At 44.7% G+C, this 21,415-nt stretch overlaps 3 protein-coding genes across 8 annotated transcripts; 1 reads left to right on the top strand and 2 right to left on the bottom strand.

The window, feature by feature from the left end:
* Positions 1 to 329: 329 nt before the first annotated feature.
* COA3 (cytochrome c oxidase assembly factor 3) lies at positions 330 to 1,743 on the bottom strand. The gene is made up of 2 exons (XM_081577476.1): positions 1,503 to 1,743; positions 330 to 870 (listed from the first exon to the last, which is right to left on the bottom strand). The coding sequence occupies exons 1-2, from the start codon at positions 1,714 to 1,716 to the stop codon at positions 764 to 766; spliced, it is 321 nt and encodes a 106-aa protein (XP_081433602.1). The 5' UTR covers positions 1,717 to 1,743; the 3' UTR covers positions 330 to 763.
* A 223-nt stretch (positions 1,744 to 1,966) lies between these two features.
* Positions 1,967 to 11,235, top strand: CNTD1 (cyclin N-terminal domain containing 1). 3 transcript variants are annotated; one of them, XM_081577467.1, is made up of 7 exons: positions 1,967 to 2,259; positions 5,381 to 5,456; positions 6,014 to 6,182; positions 7,703 to 7,865; positions 8,527 to 8,671; positions 9,328 to 9,407; positions 9,963 to 11,235. In XM_081577467.1, exons 1-6 carry the CDS (start codon positions 2,091 to 2,093, stop codon positions 9,392 to 9,394), a joined length of 789 nt encoding a protein of 262 aa, XP_081433593.1. In that variant the 5' UTR covers positions 1,967 to 2,090; the 3' UTR covers positions 9,395 to 9,407; positions 9,963 to 11,235. The 3 variants fall into 3 exon arrangements, with proteins under 3 accessions (XP_081433593.1, XP_081433590.1, XP_081433592.1); XM_081577464.1 differs by having other exon boundaries at positions 9,311 to 9,407; XM_081577466.1 differs by lacking the exon at positions 9,328 to 9,407.
* Positions 10,748 to 21,388, bottom strand: BECN1 (beclin 1). 4 transcript variants are annotated; one of them, XM_081577461.1, is made up of 12 exons: positions 21,265 to 21,388; positions 20,862 to 20,990; positions 18,928 to 18,995; positions 17,753 to 17,811; positions 17,041 to 17,131; positions 16,800 to 16,936; positions 16,445 to 16,639; positions 15,237 to 15,383; positions 13,796 to 13,945; positions 12,850 to 12,910; positions 12,257 to 12,403; positions 10,748 to 11,533 (listed from the first exon to the last, which is right to left on the bottom strand). In XM_081577461.1, exons 2-12 carry the CDS (start codon positions 20,986 to 20,988, stop codon positions 11,507 to 11,509), a joined length of 1,209 nt encoding a protein of 402 aa, XP_081433587.1. In that variant the 5' UTR covers positions 20,989 to 20,990; positions 21,265 to 21,388; the 3' UTR covers positions 10,748 to 11,506. The 4 variants fall into 4 exon arrangements, with proteins under 4 accessions (XP_081433587.1, XP_081433586.1, XP_081433589.1 ...); XM_081577460.1 differs by having other exon boundaries at positions 12,261 to 12,403; XM_081577463.1 differs by lacking the exon at positions 12,257 to 12,403.
* Between the last annotated feature and the right edge of the window lie 27 nt (positions 21,389 to 21,415).

Genomic DNA, 21,415 nt, shown 5'->3' with positions numbered 1-21,415 from the left:
CAGGCCCCAGTGGAAGTTAATCAAGGCTGCTTGTCTATTCTTCCTTTAGCTCTGGAAAAGGGAAAAGGCAGTAAAATTGAGAGTAGTGTGTTCCTGAGGGTTGAGGACAGAAGAGTGACCTTCCTCCCCACCCCCTCCCTGCCCCAAAGAGCTGGTTCAGTCTCAGAACGGCCCAGTGACCCACCACAATCTCTCCCTTAAATCAGGTGGAAAGATCTCAGGAAAAAAGTAATTCTAGTTAAACATTTACAGCTCCCTGGGGCAATATCACTGCTGCAGCTGCTGCCTGTTAAGTGCTTCAGCATGAAGTGTCAGCCCCAACACACTCATTGGACTCCGAGAGAAATGACTCAGTTTATTATTTTCAACCTGACCCCATCTTTCCCACTTTAGGCCCCAACACTGCACAGAGCTGCCACACCCACCCCCATAATAGCCTACCTCTTGTCCTCCACCCTACAAACCAGCCACCAGGGGAGTTTAAGAGGATTAAACCATGAAGTCAAAGCTTGGGAAAAGCCAAGGTGGATACTTCAAACAAGGAAACAAACTAGGAAAAGGGGTGAGTGGCCACAACATTAGGTGGACGGTGTTCCCTTGACAATGGCCAGATGCACAAACCCGCGGCTACTTGGACCCCTATCATGGTCCAAAGTTAGTAAGAAGGCCAGCAACGCGGGCTTCAATTTCTGCAGGATCACGGAGCATCATCCATCATGTGAAGGGACTCCAGCAGGTTAGAGATGCACCATGCCCATTTGGATCAGTGTCCTGATGCCCTTTCCAGAGCTCGGGCTCGAGCAGCTTTGGCCTCATCTTCCAGCTCATCCAGGAAACGCTCCTGGGACACCGAGTAGAAGGTGTAACCATCTGGGGAGGTGGGTTCAGGAAAACACGTGGAATATGCGCATTCCCTTTTCTCATATATGCCCCACCACTTTTGTTTATCTCATCCTCCCAAATCACCTTCTGCCCTCTGCTCCTCTAAGCTCTGACCCCAACTCCGTTATCATTAATAAATTATATTAAAAGAGCACCTTTAAAATGGCAAACTAAGGTACACTTAAATTCTTGGCTCGGCGTTAGAAGTAGCCAAGGTTTTCATAGCTCCGGTTCTTTCTACCACCCCCGCACTGCCCTCCTACACGCCTTTGCTGCCCTTCCCCTGCCCCCATGTGCGGTCTCCCCGAGTCTATAGCCCTGCTGCTGCTGCTGCTGCTAAGTCGCTTCAGTCGTGTCCGACTCTGTGCGACCCCATAGACGGCAGCCCACCAGGCTCCGCCGTCCCTGGGATTCTCCAGGCAAGAATACTGGAGTGGGTTGCCATTTCCTTCTCCAGTGCATGAAAGGGAAAAGTGAAAGTGAAGTCGCTCAGTCGTGTCCGACTCTTAGCGACCCCATGGACTGTAGCCTACCAGGCTCCTCCATCCATGGGATTTTCCAGGCAAGAGGACTGGAGTGGGGTGCCATTGCCTTCTCCGGTCTATAGTCCAGATGGATACAAATTGCTAAAACCAGGGCCCCAATGCCCAGGCCAGTCACGATGTTCCGGGTCCGCCGTTGTGGTAGCGTCTTCTGCCACTGGGCGAGCTGCGCCTGCCGCATGAATTGTAGTTGTGCAGGAGTCAGCTTCTCCCGAGTCGGGTCGATGCGCTGAGCCAGGGGGGCCTTTCCGCTTTTGGCATCCACCGGGTCTCCACCTCCGGGTGCCGCCATGTTGCCGCTCTGCCCTTCGCCGTTCCCGGGGCGCGGGGCTTGCTGGGAATAGCAGTCCTCGGCCTTTGAAGGGAACCCTGGGAGCTGTAGTCCGCCTTTCTATTCACAAAGAGTGCGGCCCGGGGCCCAAGGGAAAGGGCGGGGCAGGAGGGAAGAGGCCGTGCTTTCCGATTGGCTGAGGGCCCGCGGCCGTTGGGGCGGGAAAAGGCCGTGGAAGGCTCGAGGCTATGTTAGAAATTGGGTTTTCCTCAGACTTGAGGCTAGGACTAGCGCACGGAAGGCGTCGAAGAATCCAGGGTGTGGCAGAAGACTCTGAAGAGAAGTTAAAGGGGTCGGTTTATGAGCCGTCCTGGTGCCCAAACAGGGTTCTGAAGATGGACCGACCTGAGAGGCCAAGATTGTCCTCTCTTAGTGACTTTCGGTTTGGAGCTGTTGCCACAGAGACCATCGAAGACACTCTGCTCCACTTGGCCCAGCAGAATGAGCAAGCCGTGCAGGAGGCTGCGGGCCGGATGGGCAGCTTCAGGGAGACCCGGATCGTGGGTGGGGATGCAGTCTTATGGGGGGCTGGTCTTATGGGAGACCCGGGCACTTGTTTTTGAGGCACCATCTTGAGATTCATTATGCGTTATTCCTTCGAGTTTCGTTAGTACCTACTATATGCCAGGCGTTGGGGATACAGTGATGAGCCAGACTCACCAGCCCCCAACCCTTGATTTCAACATGTATAGAGTACTTACTCTCCTTGCCTCCTAGGATAGAAAGATGAAAAAGAGGCCTAGTCCCAACTTTCAAATCATGTATATAATCTTCAGAGAATATTGGGACAAATCTACAAATGGACTAGGTACAAGTGTGGTTAGATAAGTGACATACTACATAAAACAAGCTTTTATGGAGACTGAGAGAAAAGATGGAGTGAGGTGGAAGTAGGATGAATTAAGGAGTCCTCCAAGCATCGTGGTATTTAAGGTAGACCCTGAAGGATGACATTTTGGTTGGTGAAGGTGATGTTTCTTTCTTTTTTCCGGCTGTGCTGGGCAGCTTGTGGGAGTTCCCCAACCAGGGATTGACCCCAGGCCTCAACAGTGGAAGCGCCAAATCCTTACCACTAGACCATGGGAACTCCCAGAACCATGTTTCTACTAAAACGGAATAACATTAGTCAAGCAATGGAATAGGGACACTTTGAGTGAATGTGGGTACCATGTCATCCAGGTTAGCCAGAGCATGTGGAAGAGTAGTTGAAATTCAGACCAGAAAGGTGGTTTGGAGACATTCCATGGGGAATTTTGAATGCCAAAGTGAGGAGTTTATATGTGACATAATAGGAAAACAAGGCAATGAAGGTTTTTTCTTTTTTCATATGGGAATTATATAACTGCAACCTTTGCCTTAGAAAAAATTATTTTGGCTATGATGTAAAGGATCAGTATAGCAAGAGATAGGGGGCAGGTTGTCCAGTGGAGTCTTTGTCAGTCGTTATTTTTTAGGTAATAGGACAGAAGAAATGACAAGACAGGATGGATTAAAAACATTTCAGAGGTAAAATCTAGGGTTCTGCAATGGATGAATTTAAGAAATGAAAAAGGGGAAGATGACTATGTCAAAGGGTTGAGCCTAGACATACAGTGGTGCCATTAAGAGAAACACACAGGAAAACAAACAAAAGGAAATGGGACTTGTTTGTGAAGTAAAATAGTTTTGGTTTGAGATCTACTGAGTTTCAGATGCTTGTGGAACATCTGGAGGAAGGTGTCTGGCAGGTTTAAAAATTTAAGTTGGAAGAGAGGTCAACTAAAGATAAAGGTTTGGGAGTTATCTCCATAGTGATACTGCTGAAACTGGCAGAGGATGAGCTCTTAGAAGTGGACCTCTGGTACAGTTTCTTGGGAGACATTTTGTGTTCAGGAAAGTGGAGAGGGAGGAAGAGTCATGAAGGACATAAATGGAATGGTTGGGGAGATAGGAGCAGGACCAAGAGACCCTTGGAAGCAAGAGGAGAGTTTCATGAAGGATGATGGTCAGCAGTTTCAGATGCTTCAGAGATGTGAACAACAGGGATGAGGATTGCAAAAGGACCATGATATTTAACAATTTGGACGTATTTTCTGACCCGTGAGACAATCGTTTCAGCAAATTGTGAAAAGTAGAAGCCAAATTGCAGAATATGAGGGACTGAGTGATTAAGTGGTAGCAGCAGGTATAAGCTGGGCTTTCCAGAATTTTCACAGTGATAGAGGCTAGAGAGATAGAGCCCTAGTTTAAGAAAATAGAAGGGGAGGGTCTTTTAGTTAATAGATTTGAGTATGTTTGTATAATAAGTATAGGAGATGGAGCCAGCAGCAGGAGAGAGGTGTAACCCTCATCCATTCCACCTAACCCACACTGTTTTCTTGGCAAGTTAAAATGGAAAATATTAATAGAAACAATTGCCCAGATATTAATAGTTAATAATTCAAATAAAAAAACAACTATAAACACACACACACACACACACACACACACACACGAAAATAAATGCAAGCTAGGCTCCAGCAAATAAATGACTGGCTAATGACACAATTATGAGTTCTAGGATACTTTGCTTAATTGCTTGAACTACTTATCTTCTTCACTGGACACTGTTAGCAGAGCTTTAGCCTCTGTCATGATGAGATTTTGTACATATATCTATGTACAAAACCTATGTACTTAACCTACATCAAGTAGATTGTTAAACTGTTTTGTGCTAAATTTTATAATTTTTTTCCTTTAAGTTACATTTTCTCTGAAGATACATGGAAATTTGACTATTTGTAATTCTTTGTTGATCAATGCTCACAGTTCCTAGTTCTGCAGGACCTTTGAGAGCTAACATTTATCCTTGTTTCCACCTTCTAATGATATTGCTAACTAAATAGAATTCTATTTAGAATAGGGCTGTTCTTTCAAAGAGAAACACAGGCAGCCTAAAATCTTGCCAAGGTATCTTACCCTTCCCACCTTCCCAATGACTTGCCCCCACCCAAGCTGGACCTTGTTCCCTGATTAGGGGATGATTCTTCCAAACAAGCCACTTCACAGTAACAAACTTGCTCCTGGAGGAGGCTCAGCCACCAAAGATTTACCCAACAAACTGGTGGTGGAGAGGTGGTGTCCAGCTGTAAGGTGAATTTTGTTTGTGAAGCAATGGGAGTTCTCCAGAGGGTGGTTACTAAACAAACAGTGTTATAAAGAATATCGAAGCTCCAGGAGGGACCTTTTTGTTCCTGTCAACATTCCACTGAAAACAGAATATAGGAGTTAGGTTTTTATCCATCCAAGAATCTCTCTTGAAGCCGGAGGTTCCCAGCATGGCGTAAAGGCCAACTAGACCAGCTAGTTTGTTTGTGTGTAGCTGGCCAAGCCTTTTATCAGCTGAGACCCACAGGAAGGCTCAAGGGGCCCTGAGGGGGCTTAGTAAGGCTTTGTTTTTGCACTCAGTCAGCCTCCTTTTCATGCTTCTCATCTGCCTATTGGCAGCAAAAGGAACCAGGCCCCGCTTAGATTGTTTCAGTCTCATCTTTCCCACCTCCTGACCCTCTTCCCTGAGCCCCATCATGGCTTTTATACAACGCCAAGAGTTCCCAGAGTCGTTTTGGTTGCACCTTGTGAATCAGGCTCTTCTTTCCTGTTTTGGCAGAGTTTGTTTTTCTCCTGTCTGAACAATGGTGTCTGGAGAAATCCGTGAGCTACCAGGCTGTAGAAATCCTAGAAAGGTAAAGCTCTGAGCATAAGGTTTTTGTGAGGGGTAACTCTCAGGATGGCTAATGTACCCATATCTTAAAAAAAAATACTAGCTGTTTCTTACTGTGAGGCCAGGTTTGTACCCTCTGTTACTTGCAAATGTAATTTTTTTTTAAAGTTCTGTATTTTTCAGAACATTTTATTTATTTTTGGCTGCTCTGGAACTTTGCTGCTTTGTGCACACTTTCTCTAGTTGCGGCAAGCTGGGGCTACTCTTCATTGTGGTTCAAGGACTTCTCATTGAGGTGGCTTCTGTTGTTGCGGGGCACAGACTCTAGGCCCATGGGCTTCAGTAGTTGCAGCTCATGGGCTAAGTTGCTTCATGGCATGTGGAATCTTCCTGGATCAGGGATCGAACCTACATTCCCCGCATTGGCAGGCTGTGCCACCAAGGAAGTCCACAAATGTAAATTTTTTTAGCCAGCAATTGGATATTAGAGAGGATAAGATGTAACATAGTTTGAAGCACAAACTCCAGTTAGTCTCAGTGAGTGTGGATTGATTCCTCTCCTCTTTCCCTTCTTTACAGGTTTATGGTTAAGCAGGCAGAGAACATCTGCAGGCAAGCTACAATTCAGCTGAGAGGGAAGACAGAGCCTCAGAATTGGAGGGCTCTGAAAGAGCAGCTTTCCAACAAGTTTATCCTGCGTCTTGTGTCATGTGTTCAGCTGGCAAGCAAACTTTCCTTCCACTACAAAGTAAGGAGCTAGGGTGGCTCATGGGCACCTAAGTGTTAGAAACCAGCTCATCCAAAGGTGGCTTTGAGAAACCCACTCCTAGGGCTAGGTGATACTACTCACGTGGAAATTCCAGAGTGTAATCATGTTTCCTAAGCAGACCTCCTGCACACACACACAGTCACTCAGACCTCCCACACATACACACACTCACACAGAGTCACACAGACCTCCAACACACACAGAGTCACACACACTTCCTACACACACACACACAGTCACACAGACCTCCTATACACACACAGTCACACAGACTCCTATACACATACAGAGAGTCACACAGGCTTCCTACACACACACACACACACACACACACACACATACACATAGTCACACAGACCTCCTACACACACACACACACACACACACACACACACACAGTCACACAGTGCAGTTATTAATCTGAAGTTCTGTTCCCAAAGTATAATTGCTGGACAGATGCCATCATTCATACAGGTCACCTTTGCTTCCCTTGGACTCAAGGACAGTTTACATAAGGTGCCTGAATTGCTAACCTACCTAGTAGTATTAAAGGCAAAAAAACTATTGCATTTATAAAGGACAAAATGTTTCCACATCACTATGTGATGCTTGTATAGTGAAGTATCATTTATTCAACAAATATTTATTGTCTTCTATGGTGCCATAGCTACAAGAGTAAAAATATTGTCTATGTTCTCAAGGAATTTATTATCTAATGGGAGAAGACACACAAACAAAAGTGTTCTGATTAGTGTGAATATAGAGGGCTGTGAATGTACCTAATCAGCCTTGGAGAGACAAGGAAGTGCATTTAGAGAAAAAATTATTTTTTTAAACAAACAACAGAACATTTATTCATTATATTCCACCTGTTGTTAAGCACTAGCTCCACTCCCATCTAGAGGTGTTTCTCTCAGTTCTGCCTCTCTTTGAGATTAATTAAAAAATTTTAATAATTATTTCCTGCTATTAACTTACAGTAATGCATTATTCCTTTAATTGTTATCCAGGAATGTTTCACTGCTTGTATGCTCTAGTTTAAGTTGAATACAGATGGTGAGGGCAGACATCTTTGCTTTTTCACAATCTTAGGGAGAAAGCATTCAATTTCTCACCATTACAAATGATGTTAGCTGTAGGATTTTTAGTATATCACTTTAACCAACAAAGTGACTTCTTGAAGGGGAGGGCGGAGGGATGGGTGGATCCTAAAGGGAGGGGGGAATAGGTAAGGAGAGCAGTAAGGGAGGTGTGTGTGGGGCGGGGGCAGAGGGAGATGCAGACATGGGAAACATGTGTAGACACCTGGAGAGCCTGTGGGTTTGGGAATGCAAGTAATTCTGTGTAAGTGTAGAGTATAAGGGGGAATTACCAAGAGAGAAGCTGAGATAAAGGCAAGGACTGGATTGTGAAGGGCTTTGTTTACTATGCCAAGATGTATGACCTCTATTCTGACAACCCGCTCTCCCTTTCACTATCTTTTGGTTTTGTTTGCTCAGATAATCAGCAATGTTACAGTCCTGAATTTCCTCCGGGCTCTAGGGTATCTTCACACTAAAGAAGAACTGCTGGAATCAGAGCTTGATGTTTTGAAGTCCCTGAACTTCCAAATCAATCTGCCTACTCCCCTGGCATATGTTGAGATGCTCCTGGAGGTTTTAGGTACTTAACTGTGTTGGGCATGCGAGTTGGAGTCTTCCATAAGAAGGCAGAACTTCCATAGAAGTTCCTAGGGGGACATCCCTGGTGGTCTAGTGCTTAAGACTCTCGCTTCCACTGCAGAGGGCACAGGTTAGATCCCTGGTCAGGGAAGTAAGATCCTGCATGCCTCAGGGGTGGCCAAAAAAAAAAAAAGATAAAAAAGGAATGTGCTTAAGGGTTTGAGGGCAGTGGGCAGAACCTGCCAGTGAGGAACAGCAGTTTTCAGTAGTTTCCTCTAGTACTTGTCAGGGAAAGAAACACCAGTCTCCGCACCTGGCTTCTATTTGGACTCATTAGGCACTCTTTTATCGTTAAGATCAGAGTTGATTTTATAGAGGCATGAGGTAAGAGGGGAACAAGCAAATAGGTTCCAATTATATATATATATATACATATTATCTCATAGATGAAGGTTTCTCTACTTCTCCCTGTCGACTTCCAGCTAGAGGTTTTAGAATCAACTTCCAGCTAGAGGTTTTAGAATCGACTTCCAGCTAGAGGTTTCTTACAGAACTTAGCAACCAGGAAGCACACTAGCAGCTCAGCAGCTTTGTTTCACATGACAACTGTGATTAAGATCAGACACACATAATGCTCTTTACCATGCGCATACTCCATCTAGGATACAATGGCTGTTTGGTCCCAGCCACACAGCTGCATGCAACCTGCCTGATTCTACTTGACCTGGTCTATCTTCTGCGTGAACCTGTATATGAAAGCCTGCTGAGGGCTTCAATTGAGAACTCCACACCCAGTCAGCTGCAAGGGTAAGGCACCTCCTTTACTGTAGGCTCCTTCCAGAAACAGGGAGTCAGTAACATATCACAAGAACTTGGGAAATGGAATTTACCTTAGCAAGGCACCTAGGCCACAGATAACCTGCACGGGTTACCTTGTTCTAATCTACATCCAATATGTTGTTTGGATGGATGACTGAGTCCAATCAGCAAAACCCAAGGCTTTTACTTTTAAATTTAAATGACTTCAAGTAATTAACATACTTTCGTTCCTAATTCTTCTTTTATAGCTGCTTATAATTTCAGATTACTTAACTGCTTTTATAGTCACCTAGGAAAAAAAGCCAGTCACAGGGTTGCAACTTGGACAAAGTGTTTGATTACTGTCAAGTCAAGCTGGTAAAAAGCCTCACAGTTACATTTGGTAGGGAGACAGATGGAACAAAAGGTCCATAAACCATTCAGCCAGAAGGCTCATGTTTTTATCTCAGTTGAGTTGGGGGAAGTTGGAAGAGGGAATCAATTAGCTATTACTTGACCATTTCTTTCCATGTATAAAATTTCCCATGATCAACATAAACAACTCAGAGTTGAAGTCCTGTAGCCCTAGGATTTGGAAGATCCAGTGTCACTCTAAGCTCCAAAATTAATGTGGTTTTAATCACTCAGGGAAAAGTTTGTTTCAGTGAAGGAAGACTTCATGCTGTTGGCAGTAGGAATCATTGCAGCAAGTGCTTTCATCCAAAACCATGAGTGCTGGAGCCAGGTATGCACCACTGATCAGGACCAACATGGTCAGAATTCATTTAATAGAAAGCATTCTCCCATTAGTTAAGGGAAAACAGACAAGCTATAAAAGGTAACTGCCAAGACCTAGGATTAGGATGAATAAGCAGGACTTGGGAGAGAAAACTAGGATAGGACTGAAAAATGTTCTCCACTTTCCCCCTTGTGAAATTGGAAATGGAGGCTCAATTTCAGCTTGTTTCCCATTATGATAATCCACTACCACATTAAAGTCCATGAAGTGTATCCTCCCAAACAGAAAATGTCAAGACTCAAATATCCCTCTCATATTTCACAAAACTTATCTCAGCAGAGGGAAATGTCTAGCAGAAACTTTCCACACTAACACTATCAGGGCAAAGGTATCCTAGCGTAATGTGGCCACTGGCAAACACGGGGATCTGGATTCTCTGTGTAAGTTCAGAGAAATGAAAAAATTTACATTTGGCTTGTAATGAGAAACCCCAGCAATGTGTCTGTTTGTGCACTAACATGTGTTTATGTAGTAATAAGAAATCTGTCTCTATTTCTGAAGGTCATGGGGCATTTGCAGAGCATCACTGGTATTGCCTTGGAGAGCATTGCTGAGTTGTCTTATGCAATCCTAACTCACAGCGTGGGAGCCAGCACTCCAGGTCAACAGCAGCCTGTTCCTCCCCACCTGGTGGCCTGATCTCCAAGGGCTGCTGCTTCCTCCAACACATGAGGCAGGCGGAATCTGCCAAATATAAACAGCCTTCTGTCACTGCACCCATCCCTCCCTTTGTTTACTTTCATACTCAGGGTACAAAAGTTCCAAGTATCTTCTGAGTTGTCTTTTGTAATCCAACTTCACGCTTATTTTTCTGCATCAGAGAAACAATTAAGATGAATAACCATGTCCCTTTTGTCTTATCACACTGAAAATGCCAAAGAGCTGGGAGAAGATAGAGGATCAGTGAAATTAGTTTATTTTTAACAAGGTATTTATGGCTTTTCTTTAACTGTTCATTTTATTAAGACAGAACCTCAGACATGGAAATTAGTATTAACCAGGGGCTCAAATACTGAGACCATATGGGTGACCCTGACTGAACATCAAGGATGTTGACTTTATTTCCTGTTAAAATTAGTTTAACACCTCTGTTCTGTTACTGAGAGCTACACAAATAGGGCTTTCTCTACAGCTGTCTATTCTTCCATTAGAGTCTTTTTAAAAAACTAACACCCACCTCTACACATATTTCAACAGACTTTCCACATACCTGCACTTGAACTCAATTCTCCCAGAATACAAAGTACTCTATTTTAGTTAAAGAAAAACCCAACAGTGCACCTCTGGGCAGTTATCAGACTGCAGTTGATCTTTTATTACAAATAATTAAATCTCTCCACAAGGTCTCAAACAGTATCAAACACCATTTCATATCTCTTAACACAGAGCAGAGCAGGCATTCAGTTCTAGAACCAAAGAAGTGTTAAATTTCAAGCTTCTGATCACATCACATGGTGATCAAAGCTTGTGTCATTTTCTCATGTTATCCAACTGTGCATCTCACACTTCTTGTCCTCTCAGTGGAGACAAAAGTTTCTAGTTCATGTTCTAAATGCAGGAAGTTGAGAGCGACAAACTCCAGTGAAAACACATCAATCTCAATTCAACTCAGTTAAAAAAAAAAAGCAAACTTAAATTATTTGAGGGGACAAAGGGAAAGAAAGGCATGGGGCTAAAAGTCAAAACTGTGACAAAGACCAGATGCTATACATGGCGTGTTGTAGTTCTGGAAACTCTGTTATATGGTATTTTAAAATAAAGTGGCTTTTGTGGATTTTTTTTCTCTTTTGGTATTGTAAACATATGCTGTTTAATAGTACCCGAATTTAACACTTTCTTTTTTTGCAAACAAAACAAAATTGAAAGCCTTTAAGGCAAACAAACTCCTAAGGAAAAAAGAAAGTCATTTGTTATAAAACTGTGAGGATACCCAAGCAAGACCCCACTTAAGATTCGTCAGCATGAACTTGAGAGCTTTTGTCCACTGTTCCTCAGAGTTAAACTGAGTTTTGATGGAATAGGAGCCACCACTGCCTCCTGTGTCTTCAATTTTGCCTTTCTCCACATCCATCCTGCAGGTGAACACAGCAGAACTCATTAGTAACTGAGATCCGAGTTAAGTCAGTTCAGGCTAATGGGCAGGGACTTGATCATGGGACCATTCACGTCATTTTATCTACTAAAGAACTCTTGGCGAGGAACGGTAGTGTATTTTGGATTTGCTTGAAAGCCCAATATCAAGAAGGCTGTCACAAGAGCCTCATTGTCATTGCCGAGTACAGGGACAGGACACACACCCAAACATATGAGAAGCCTGGAGCAGAGGGTGAGGGTGACAGTACTCTTCACTGTTTTACTAGGCATCCCTCACTCATGGGGAGGGAAGGGAGGCAGAAGAAAAGAAATGCTTTGTTTTGGGGTGATGGAAGCAGCTCAGCCTTACTCTCTTTAGTAAGGTGCCCATCTGTCTCTGGGCTCCTACAAAATTTGATCAAAGGAAGCATTCCCATATCTTTCCAAGGGCATAAGGGAAAACCTCCCTGAAACTGGAGAGCAGACTTGAGCTCTGCACCAAGAAAATCCCCCACACCATCGAAGTCAGCATTTTCTCCAGGGATCAGGTGGTCACACTGTCTTGCTTGCAGGGTTGGATCCATCCTGCCTATCGGTGTCATGAGATTTTACTCCGTTTTCAGCTTTCCTACCATGCGTACTAGTTTTGTTTCCATTCTTACTGTCCCTTCCATTCTGCTCACTTTGGTCCAACTTTAGGTTCATTCAGCACTGGGGAATACTGACCTGTAAGGAAGGCAAAAACGTGTCTCGCCTTTCTCAACTTCTTCTTTGAACTGCTGCACACAGTCCAGGAAAGCCACCATTGCATGGTCAAACTTGTTGTCCCAGAAAAACCGCAGCCCCCCTGAACAGTACAACGGCAGCTCCTGCCCAAGAAGAGAGAATTGGCTATACATGTGACCTAGACACTGGCTACAACAGGCTGCTCCCAATCCAATCCATCTCTCTGCCAGGTTCGGTCTGGATTCCACTGGCAACAGTAACCTTGGGCAAATACCATGCACCCAGAACTGTTTCACCATCACCGAAATGTATTAAACATCTATTGCACGGTGATGCCTTTCTTATCCTGGCACACACATTCTCCTTGGATCCGCCCATATCCCTTCTCAACAAACTGTAAAAGTATAATTTTTTCAACAAGCCCCAAAGAGCTAATCCTGAACTAGACAAGCCACTGAACAAGACACTGGCCCATCATGAGATATCTCAGTCTAAGAAATGAAATTATGCTATTATCAAAAGTAAACTATTTTGTTAGGAGGTACAAGGATTCTGTACTCTAGGTGAAAAATGGAACTTCCTAGAGTACCTTAGATTTGTCTGTCAGAGACTCCAGATATGAATGGTTTCCATAGGGAACAAGTCGATACCTAAAATGGAGATGCAGACAGAGATGAATACAGGACTCTTCCCTAAAGTGATTACTAGGGTGTTATAACCCAGTGATTTTTGGTCTTCAGCTACCCAAAGAAAGTGAAAGTGTTAAGTCACTCAGTTGTGTCCAACTCTTTGCGACTCCATGGACTGGGACCCACCAGGCTCCTCTGTCCATGGAATTCTCCAGGCAAGAATACTGGAGTGGGCTGCCACTTCCTTCTCCAGGGGATCTTCCCCACCCAGGGATTGAAGTTGGGTCTCCTGCATTGCAGGCAGATTCTTTACTGTCTGAGCCACCAGGGAAGCTCAAGCTACCCAAGGACCTCTTTTATTATTTCCACTCCTCTCTAACCTCCCCATGGGGGCTCCATGTTTAACAAGTTTTGTTTGGGACTTCCCTGGTGGTCCAGTGGCCAAGACTCCATGCTCCCAATGCAGGGGGACCGGGTTGGATCCCTGGTCAAGAAACTAAATCCCACAGGCTGCAATTAAGACCTGGTGCAGTCAAATAAACACAAATAAGTATTTTAAAAAAGAAAAAAAGAAAGATAAACTACATTTATTATATAATTATCTGGGGGCCTTTTATGGATGAATGTATGTTCTGGTTTAGATTTAGAAACAGAAATCTGGAGATTTTTTAGGTTCTGGAGACAGGAAGTTGGGGACTACTGCTATAGTCATGCAGTTCATGGACTGCTCAATCAGTGGAAAAGGCCTGTGGCAAGGAGAAAACCAGAAGCACACAGTCTCCATAGACAGAATACTCCCTGCTTGCTGGGAGCAAGGGCTCTTGCCGTAGTCAACAGAAGTAACAGGTGAGATACACAAATTATATCAAAGACACACCACACTCAAGAAAGGACCACCTTTTTTACCTCTGAAATTTCAGACCCATCTTATTGGCCAGGGCGTGGAGCAGCAACACTGTCTGGCCCCAAGCAGCATTAATCTCATTCCATTCCACAGGAACACTGGGCAGCCGACCCAGTCTGAAGTTATTGATTGTACCAAATTGTCCACTATGCCTACAGAAGGACAGGGAAAAATACAGAGAGAACTTAAAACTTGGCAAATTCCGACATTTCCTGTTCTCACCTAAAACCTGGCATAAATCTTCCTCCTTATCTTCAGATTCATATATCCAAGCTCTACCTGGTACTTTAAATACATGCCTTAAGTGTGAGTCATCATCTTTCTCCCTGCTGCTCAGACATCAAAGTAGAAACCTGGGTGTCATCCCTGAATGCTCTCTCTGTTCCCTTTTCCCCAAAACCACCAAGCTCTGCTGGTTCTACCTCCTAAACCTCTTGAATCTGTCCACTTCTCTTCAGACTCAATGCCATGGCTCTCTTTTCGTGTTTAGAATCCTCCCAACAAATTTCCTAACCAACAACCTTGCCCTCTTCCCCCAAGTCATTTCTCACACTGCAGGTAAAGCCATCATTTACAAATACAACTGTACTTATGTCACTTTCCTGCCCAAAGCGCTTTAGTGGCTCCCACTGCCTTTTGGATAAAGTCCAAATCCCTTAACAAGGCTTATAAGATCTTTAAGGAATTGGCAGCACTCCAGTTTCATACCCTGTCCTTCTCTGCTTTATACTCCATCTCCAGTCACAATAAGCTCCTTTCAATCCAGAAAGTTCAGGGGGAGATTACCACTTCCACTTTCCTCTGCCTCTTTGCACAGGATGTTCTCTCTGCCGGGAACAACCCTCCTCCTCTGCAGACTTAAGACTCCACGTCTCAGCTTAAACACCCACTTCCTCTGGGGGAAACGTTCATGCAGCCTCCTCAAATCAGGTGAAGTGCCCTTATGTGTTCCCACAGCACCCAGGGTTCACCAGGACCACGCTGAGATGCAAGTGCCTGTTACCCAGCCATCTCCCCCTCCCCCCACGAGACTGTAGCAACCAGGAGGCAGAATGAATATTGCTTGCTGCTACCCACCCAGTGCTGAGCAGTGTCCACCACCTAGCAGATGCTCAACAGATACCAGCTGAAATGGATAAAATGTCAAATAAATGAGTAAACAAATGACCCCGAGAGAAGGGGATGAGAAATCAGCACCAGGCAGAGGCTCAGATTTTCCTGTGGCTGGAGGGCTCTGATCTTTCCCTCTCTTTGGAAGAATGGAAGTCACCAAGCTCTAGAATCTCAATCCCCTGATTGTGGCTATCCCAACTCAAGAAATGAAAGAAACCTAGATGTAGTGAAAATGACATGGACTCCTATTTCTTGGGAGGTGGGCACCCTGGCTTAGTGGTCAACTACTCAGTGCTTCCTAAATGCTCCTCACCCTCCAGCCCTTCTTACCAAATGTGGAACGTTGCATTAAAGACGTTGGTTTTCTTCAGCTTGTCCAGCTGCATCTGGGCGTAACGCATCTGGTTTTCTACACTCTTCAGCTCATCATCCAGTTCTAGCTGCTGTCTTTTAAATTCACTGTATTCCCTTTGATACCTGTGAACAGACAAGGTGGTCATTAAAGGCTGTTAGTTTGGAGGCTAAAATTTCTCTCCCACCACTCCTCTCAAAGACTTTTGCTAGTGATTATGGTCACTTCTAGTTGCAGCACCTTGTACATTTGGCATAGATCTCATTCAAAGGAGCATAGTTGCCCTAGATGTTTTGCCTGGGAAGGACAGAAATGTCCCAAATTCCAGCGGCTCATATGCAAAAAAGAGGAGGAAGACAGGATGCTCCCAAACCAGGACCAGATACTTCTTGGACTTCTGGTCTTTTCCAGAAACAAGGTGAGTCAGTCAATGGTGGTTTCTTCCCTGAAATGGTCTGATTGTCTATCACTTCACTTCTACATGCCTATTGTCCTTTAAATGGTTAGTGTACATCATTTCTAATGGAACTTGTTACACTACCCCATTAAAAATTTAACTTTTTCTCAGTCCTCCACTCCCCCACCTTCAGTCTCCTCCACCAGACAGAGGGGTCTCTCAGGTCAAGAATACCAATGAAGGACTTCCCTGGAGGTCCAGTGGCTAAGACTCCGAGCTCCCAATGAAGAGGGCCCAGGTTCAATCCCTGGTCAGGGAACTAGATCCCATATGCTGCAACAAAGATCAAGGATCCCATGAGTCGCAACTAAGACCTAGCAGAGCCAAATAAATTAATATTTTAAAAAAAGAGCACCAGTGAAATTTTTCAGCTGGAAAATGAATGAATGTAGGCCAACACACTTATCCTTCCAGAGGAGGATGTGGGATTCAGTGGCTGACTCATCCAAATGTTCCCTACAGGACAGAGCTGTCACTAGAGGCCTGGTTCTCAGCTCTCCAAAAGCACTGGACAAAACCAATGTTTTTGTCACTTAATTATACTGACTCTTCCTACATAAGCCTCCCAACCAACATTGAGAAACAGGGCCTAGAAATGCAGAGTCTAGAGCAGACATGCTGCTGAATGCCTGCTGCTGTTTACAAATTAATCAGACACATTCGGCTGTGAGCCATTTCCTCTCCCAGGGCCTTCAGGCAGGAAGACGGAAGAACAGGGCGATCACTCACTGAGCTTCCTCCTGATCCAACCTCTCAGCCTCAGCCTGGACCTTCTCGAGATTTTCCGCCACTATCTTTCGGTTCTTTTCCACGTCTTCCAGCTCTTGGATCAGCCTCTCTTCCTCTAATGCCAGCTCCTTTAGCTCTAACCCAAGCTGTTCGCTGTCATCTTCATTCATTTGCTCTAAGATCTCCAAACAGCGTCTGCCAAGGACACAGGCAGGGAATGCTTATGGGAGGGAACCTGTTATTCCATTTCCCTGCATGAAGCACAGCTCTTGGGTGAGGGCTGTACAGCCCCAGAGCAGTGAGCACCCCAAGACTCAGAGCTCTGTTCCTGGGCCCAGGCCCTGGAGGCACTCACTTGTAGTTCTGACATTCATTTTCAGTGATGTTGAGCTGAGTGTCCAGCTGGTCTAAGAGAGTGTCTGTGCATTCCTCACACAGGGGGTGATCCACATCTGTCTGGCCTGACATGATGTCAAAAAGGTCCCCTGTGACCTGGAAGGAGAGGAGAGTCAGGGTAGGGCCTGTCTCATGTCACCTGCCTGGAGACCCCCCCACCAGCCAGCCCATTGCAAGACATTGGCATGAGGTGGACTTGCCTTTAGTCTTCGGCTGAGGTTCTCCATGGTGCCGCCATCGGATGCCTCCCCAATCAGAGTGAAGCTGTTGGCACTTTCTGTGGACATCATCCTGCAGACAGCCCCCCGCCCATGGGCCACATGAGGGAGCAGAGAGGCCTCCTCCACCTATATGCAGTGCTGGTGGCAGAGACTCTCAAGCACCAGCTGAGGGGCCTCGAGGCGCATACCCACTCCTAGCCCGACTGACCTCCCAAGGACACCTCTCTCCCAAGGGAAGGCCATGCTGGTCTTCCACAGGGGCACTCAACACGAAGGTTGGCCTGGATGGACTAAGGAGGGAGAGGGGGCATCAAAAATGGCTATGTGTGTGTCTATAGTAGAAAAGGAAGGAGAATCAGGAGAGACCATTTCTTACATGCATCAATAACTAAGAACCTGAACATCTAACATTTGTTATCCTAAAACTTTTCAAGAGCTCATCTCTTCCATTAGTTAATCACACTGTCAACTTTTCTTAATTCTTCATCATGAGAGCTACTGTTCCTTCCCACTGTGTGAATGGCTACAGGAAAAAAATCAATACTAGAGGGTGATGGGCCAGGTTAAGGGACAGTGTCTTTTCTAGAAGAGTGCAAGGCTAGGTGATGATTCATCTCCATCACAATTCTGGGTTCAATTAAAATTCTACTGGCCTTTGGCAAGGAACAGGGGGCTGAGGAGTAGTAGGCACCTGGCTGGGGGGATGAATCTGCGAGAGACACCATCCTGGCGAGTTTCAATAAATGGCTCCTGGGAAGGAAATAAGAAGTCATCAGAATTCTAGCAGCTTTTGAGGTGGAGTCTATTTTCCCAATGGCCTCAGAACTATTTGGCTTTACCCACGATTGATAACCACAAGACTGGAGAAACAAGAGACTTAAGAAATGGGTGTTTTCTAGCCAATCCTTGGATACACGCACTAAGAAAGGACCCCTGGTACAAATAAACCCCAAGTACCATTTGATTTTTTTGTGGGAAATAGCATTTCCTAGCTATGTTATACTCTGTTATATTTGCATTTTCTCAACACTTACCAGTCGGGGTAGGGGAGAGAATGCCCTTCAGGGGTCCCCAACCTTTTTGGCACCAAGGACCAGTTTCGTAGAAGACAATTTTTCCACAAACCAGGGCAGAGGGGAGGGGTAGTTCAAGCGCATTATGTTTATTGTGCACCTTATTTTTACTGTTTTTACATCAGTTCCACCTCAGATGATCAGGCATTAGATCCTGGAGGTTGGAGACTCCTGCCTTAAATCATGGCACAAGGGAAAAGTCAGAGCAGACTGCAATGAAGTCTGCCATGGCATAAAACAAAGTAGATTCTTTGTTTTCCATACTTTGATATAATTTGTATGTGACCAAAGTCTTATCTTTGACAATGAAAATCATCACTCAATACAGTTTTAAAAAAATGACACGTTCTCTAACACTGACCACCCTTCAACACAGTTTAAAAAAAAAATGACACCTTCTCAAACACTGACAACCCTTTCTACCTAGTGTAATCACACAATTCTATGTCCAAACCTAGATACTTTTACGACTAGAGAGGAATGGATATTAATAATGAGCTACGACAACAGGTATGAACCAGGTAAGACCGGGACACACAGATCATCATCCCACCTCCCACCTAAAATAGCTTATAATTCCACTCCAAATAAAGCAGAGTCTCTCTTCACATTTTTGAATGGATGTCTCATTCAGCAACCCTGTGACCGCAGGTGTACTTCTGCATCTTCAGTGATCCACAGTGGCCTGATTATGCAGAATGTCTCTTGTTAACCAGAGATTCCACATATCTAGGGGCTCCAGGAGCACCAAGGACCCTGCGGAAACCCACTTTGCATTCCAGTGTTTTCATACCTCTCCTGAGTTAGCCTCTTCCTCCTGGGTCTCTCCTGGTTTCAGCTGGGCTGTGGCAAGTAATGGAGCTAAGAGCAAGGGAAACATTGAATCTTTCAGAAAGTCTTCTCAGAGCAGGAGCATGTTTGAAAGGATAAGAATCAAAATATCCTCCACCTTTTTCTCGGAGTAGAATTTACAAAAAAAAGGATCTGTTTTTTTCTTCTTACACCCATTAAATCAGATTAAGGGATTATTAAAGTTTTTCCAGTATAATGATAAGATCAGGTCTTTAAAGAGACATCTCTCAAAAATACTTAACAAAATATTAATGGTGTTTATATGTTTGGGATTTGCTTCAAAATCATTTGGGGCTGCAGGTGAAACATGGTTAAATGTGCGTGAATAATCGTTGAAGCTTGGTTATGAGTATACAGAGGTTCATTATAAACTTGGATGTTTTCCATAACAAAAGTTAACATCCTCTTTCTCCCAGAATAAGTGGGAAGGAACATGAAAGGAAGATGAAACTTCCTTTCTTGGAACTAAGATCCAGGAAGATGAAAGCTCTATACGTAGCAATGGAGTTCTAAGTTACATGAGTGTATACATTTGTCAAAAACATACAGCTAAGGGTAATTCACTAGCAGTTCAGTAGTTAGGACTCCACACACTCACTGCCGAGGGCCCAGGTTCAATCCCTGGTTGGGGAACCAGGATCCCACATCTCACAGGCTGTGCATCATGGCCCCCCAAAAAAGCTAAGATATGTAATATATAAATCTTGACAATCAGGGACCTCCTTGGGGGTCCAGTAGTTAAGACTCTGAGTTTCCACTGCAGGGAGCAGAGATTCCATCCCTGGGTGGGGAACTAAGATCCCACATGCCATGGGTACAGGCAAAAAAAAAAAATCTTGACAATTAAAAATTGTCAATGTATGAAAATTTACCTTTAAAAAAATGAGGCAAAAAGGAAAATACCTGAGTGGATATGGGAGGTGAATGTAGGTATAGAGGAAACAAGAATGGTTGAATGTAGCTAATTGTTGAAGCTGAATGAGGGACACAAGGGAGTTCACTATGCTATTCTCTTGATTGTATGTTTGAAATTTTCCATATTAAAAATTTCCCATATTAAACAGTTAATTCCCCTCAGAAAAGAGAAATCAAGTATTGATAATAATAGTTAATATTTGCTGAGTACTTTTCTTTGGCATATTCTTAAGTATTAATGGTCTCTGTCATATTTGATCTTTACAACTACCTTAGGTTGTTTTACATTTTACAGATAAAGGAAATAAAAAAATCTGGGCTTAGAAACTAAAAATTGGGTGAAGTAACTTACAAAAAGTCATTCTGCTAGTAAATGACAGCCAGAATTTAAATTCAAGCAGAGTGACTCTAGGTCCATGAGCTTATTTTAACTGTTTATTCAGTCTTTTCCTTTTTCCTAGCTTCATCTCACTTCTTGGGAATTTGGGAGGCTATTCCTCTACTTTCCCCTACTATCAGCTATTGGCTTCTGGGTAAGTCATTTAACCTGACTGAGCTTCAGTTCCTCATGGATGAAATGATAAATTTTTACTACTCCTACACATAGGGGAGTAAAACTGTACTACTCCATAGAGGTTAAAAGTAATGCATGTAATGCACTTGGTATATGGCAAGTCCTCCACAGTTGCCGTTTATTTTTATATACACATAATCTTTTACTCTGAAACAGCAGGAGCAGAAAACTAAGGACCTTTCCTTGTTATAGAAACCTCTCAGGAGCACATAGTGTCAGAACTCTTTTATGTTCTCGATAAGAAAACAAAGAACCAGAGATGAAGCAACTTTCCAGGCTCACAAGGCTTGTTTGTGGCAGGCTATGTGTAGTCCGTAAGACCTTTATCTCCAAAGCTGCCCACTTGGAACGATCTTGATCACCCTCTTTCCAAGGGCCTCGCTGACCTGTGAGCTCCTGGATGGTGACACGGTCCAGGATCTTGAAGCTCGTGTCCAGTTTCAGAGGCTGGCTGCAGCGCTGACACACGAAGCTCACCTGCATGGTGCTGCTGGATGTCTTAGACCCCTCCATCCCTGCGGCGGTGGAAAGGAGACGACGTTAGGAAGAATAGGCGCCCTTGAACCCCGGGTTCGGAGCTACCACCTGACTTGCTGTTGTGGTGAAGGGGTAAAAGTCCCCGCCTGCACCTTTCCCTGTAGGAACGGTAGGATACCAGGCGAACCTGCTTCCGGGGCTGACCCGGCAAAGGCAGTTTACGGTCCAAAGTCAGGGAGGGTCTGCAATAGGGGCCGTTGGGGTTCCCAGGTCCCCTTCGAAAGTAGCCGTTCAGCCCCCAACGCTTTTCACCTCGGGACCCGGAGCCCGCCACCCTGATCCGGTCTACCGCGGAGGTACCGCGGCCTCGGGTCTGTCTGCGAGCGAGACTTCAAAGACTGCCATCGCCCAGCCTTCAGCTACTTCCCGGTCCGCCGGGGAAGGACTTCCGGCGGGACCGGAC

Source organism: Giraffa tippelskirchi, chromosome 3 (genome assembly GCF_054371585.1).
Source record: "Giraffa tippelskirchi isolate mGirTip1 chromosome 3, T2T-mGirTip1v1.2.pri, whole genome shotgun sequence".
Taxonomy (NCBI): Eukaryota; Metazoa; Chordata; class Mammalia; order Artiodactyla; family Giraffidae; genus Giraffa; species Giraffa tippelskirchi.
This window is presented reverse-complemented; position numbering and strand designations above follow the sequence as displayed.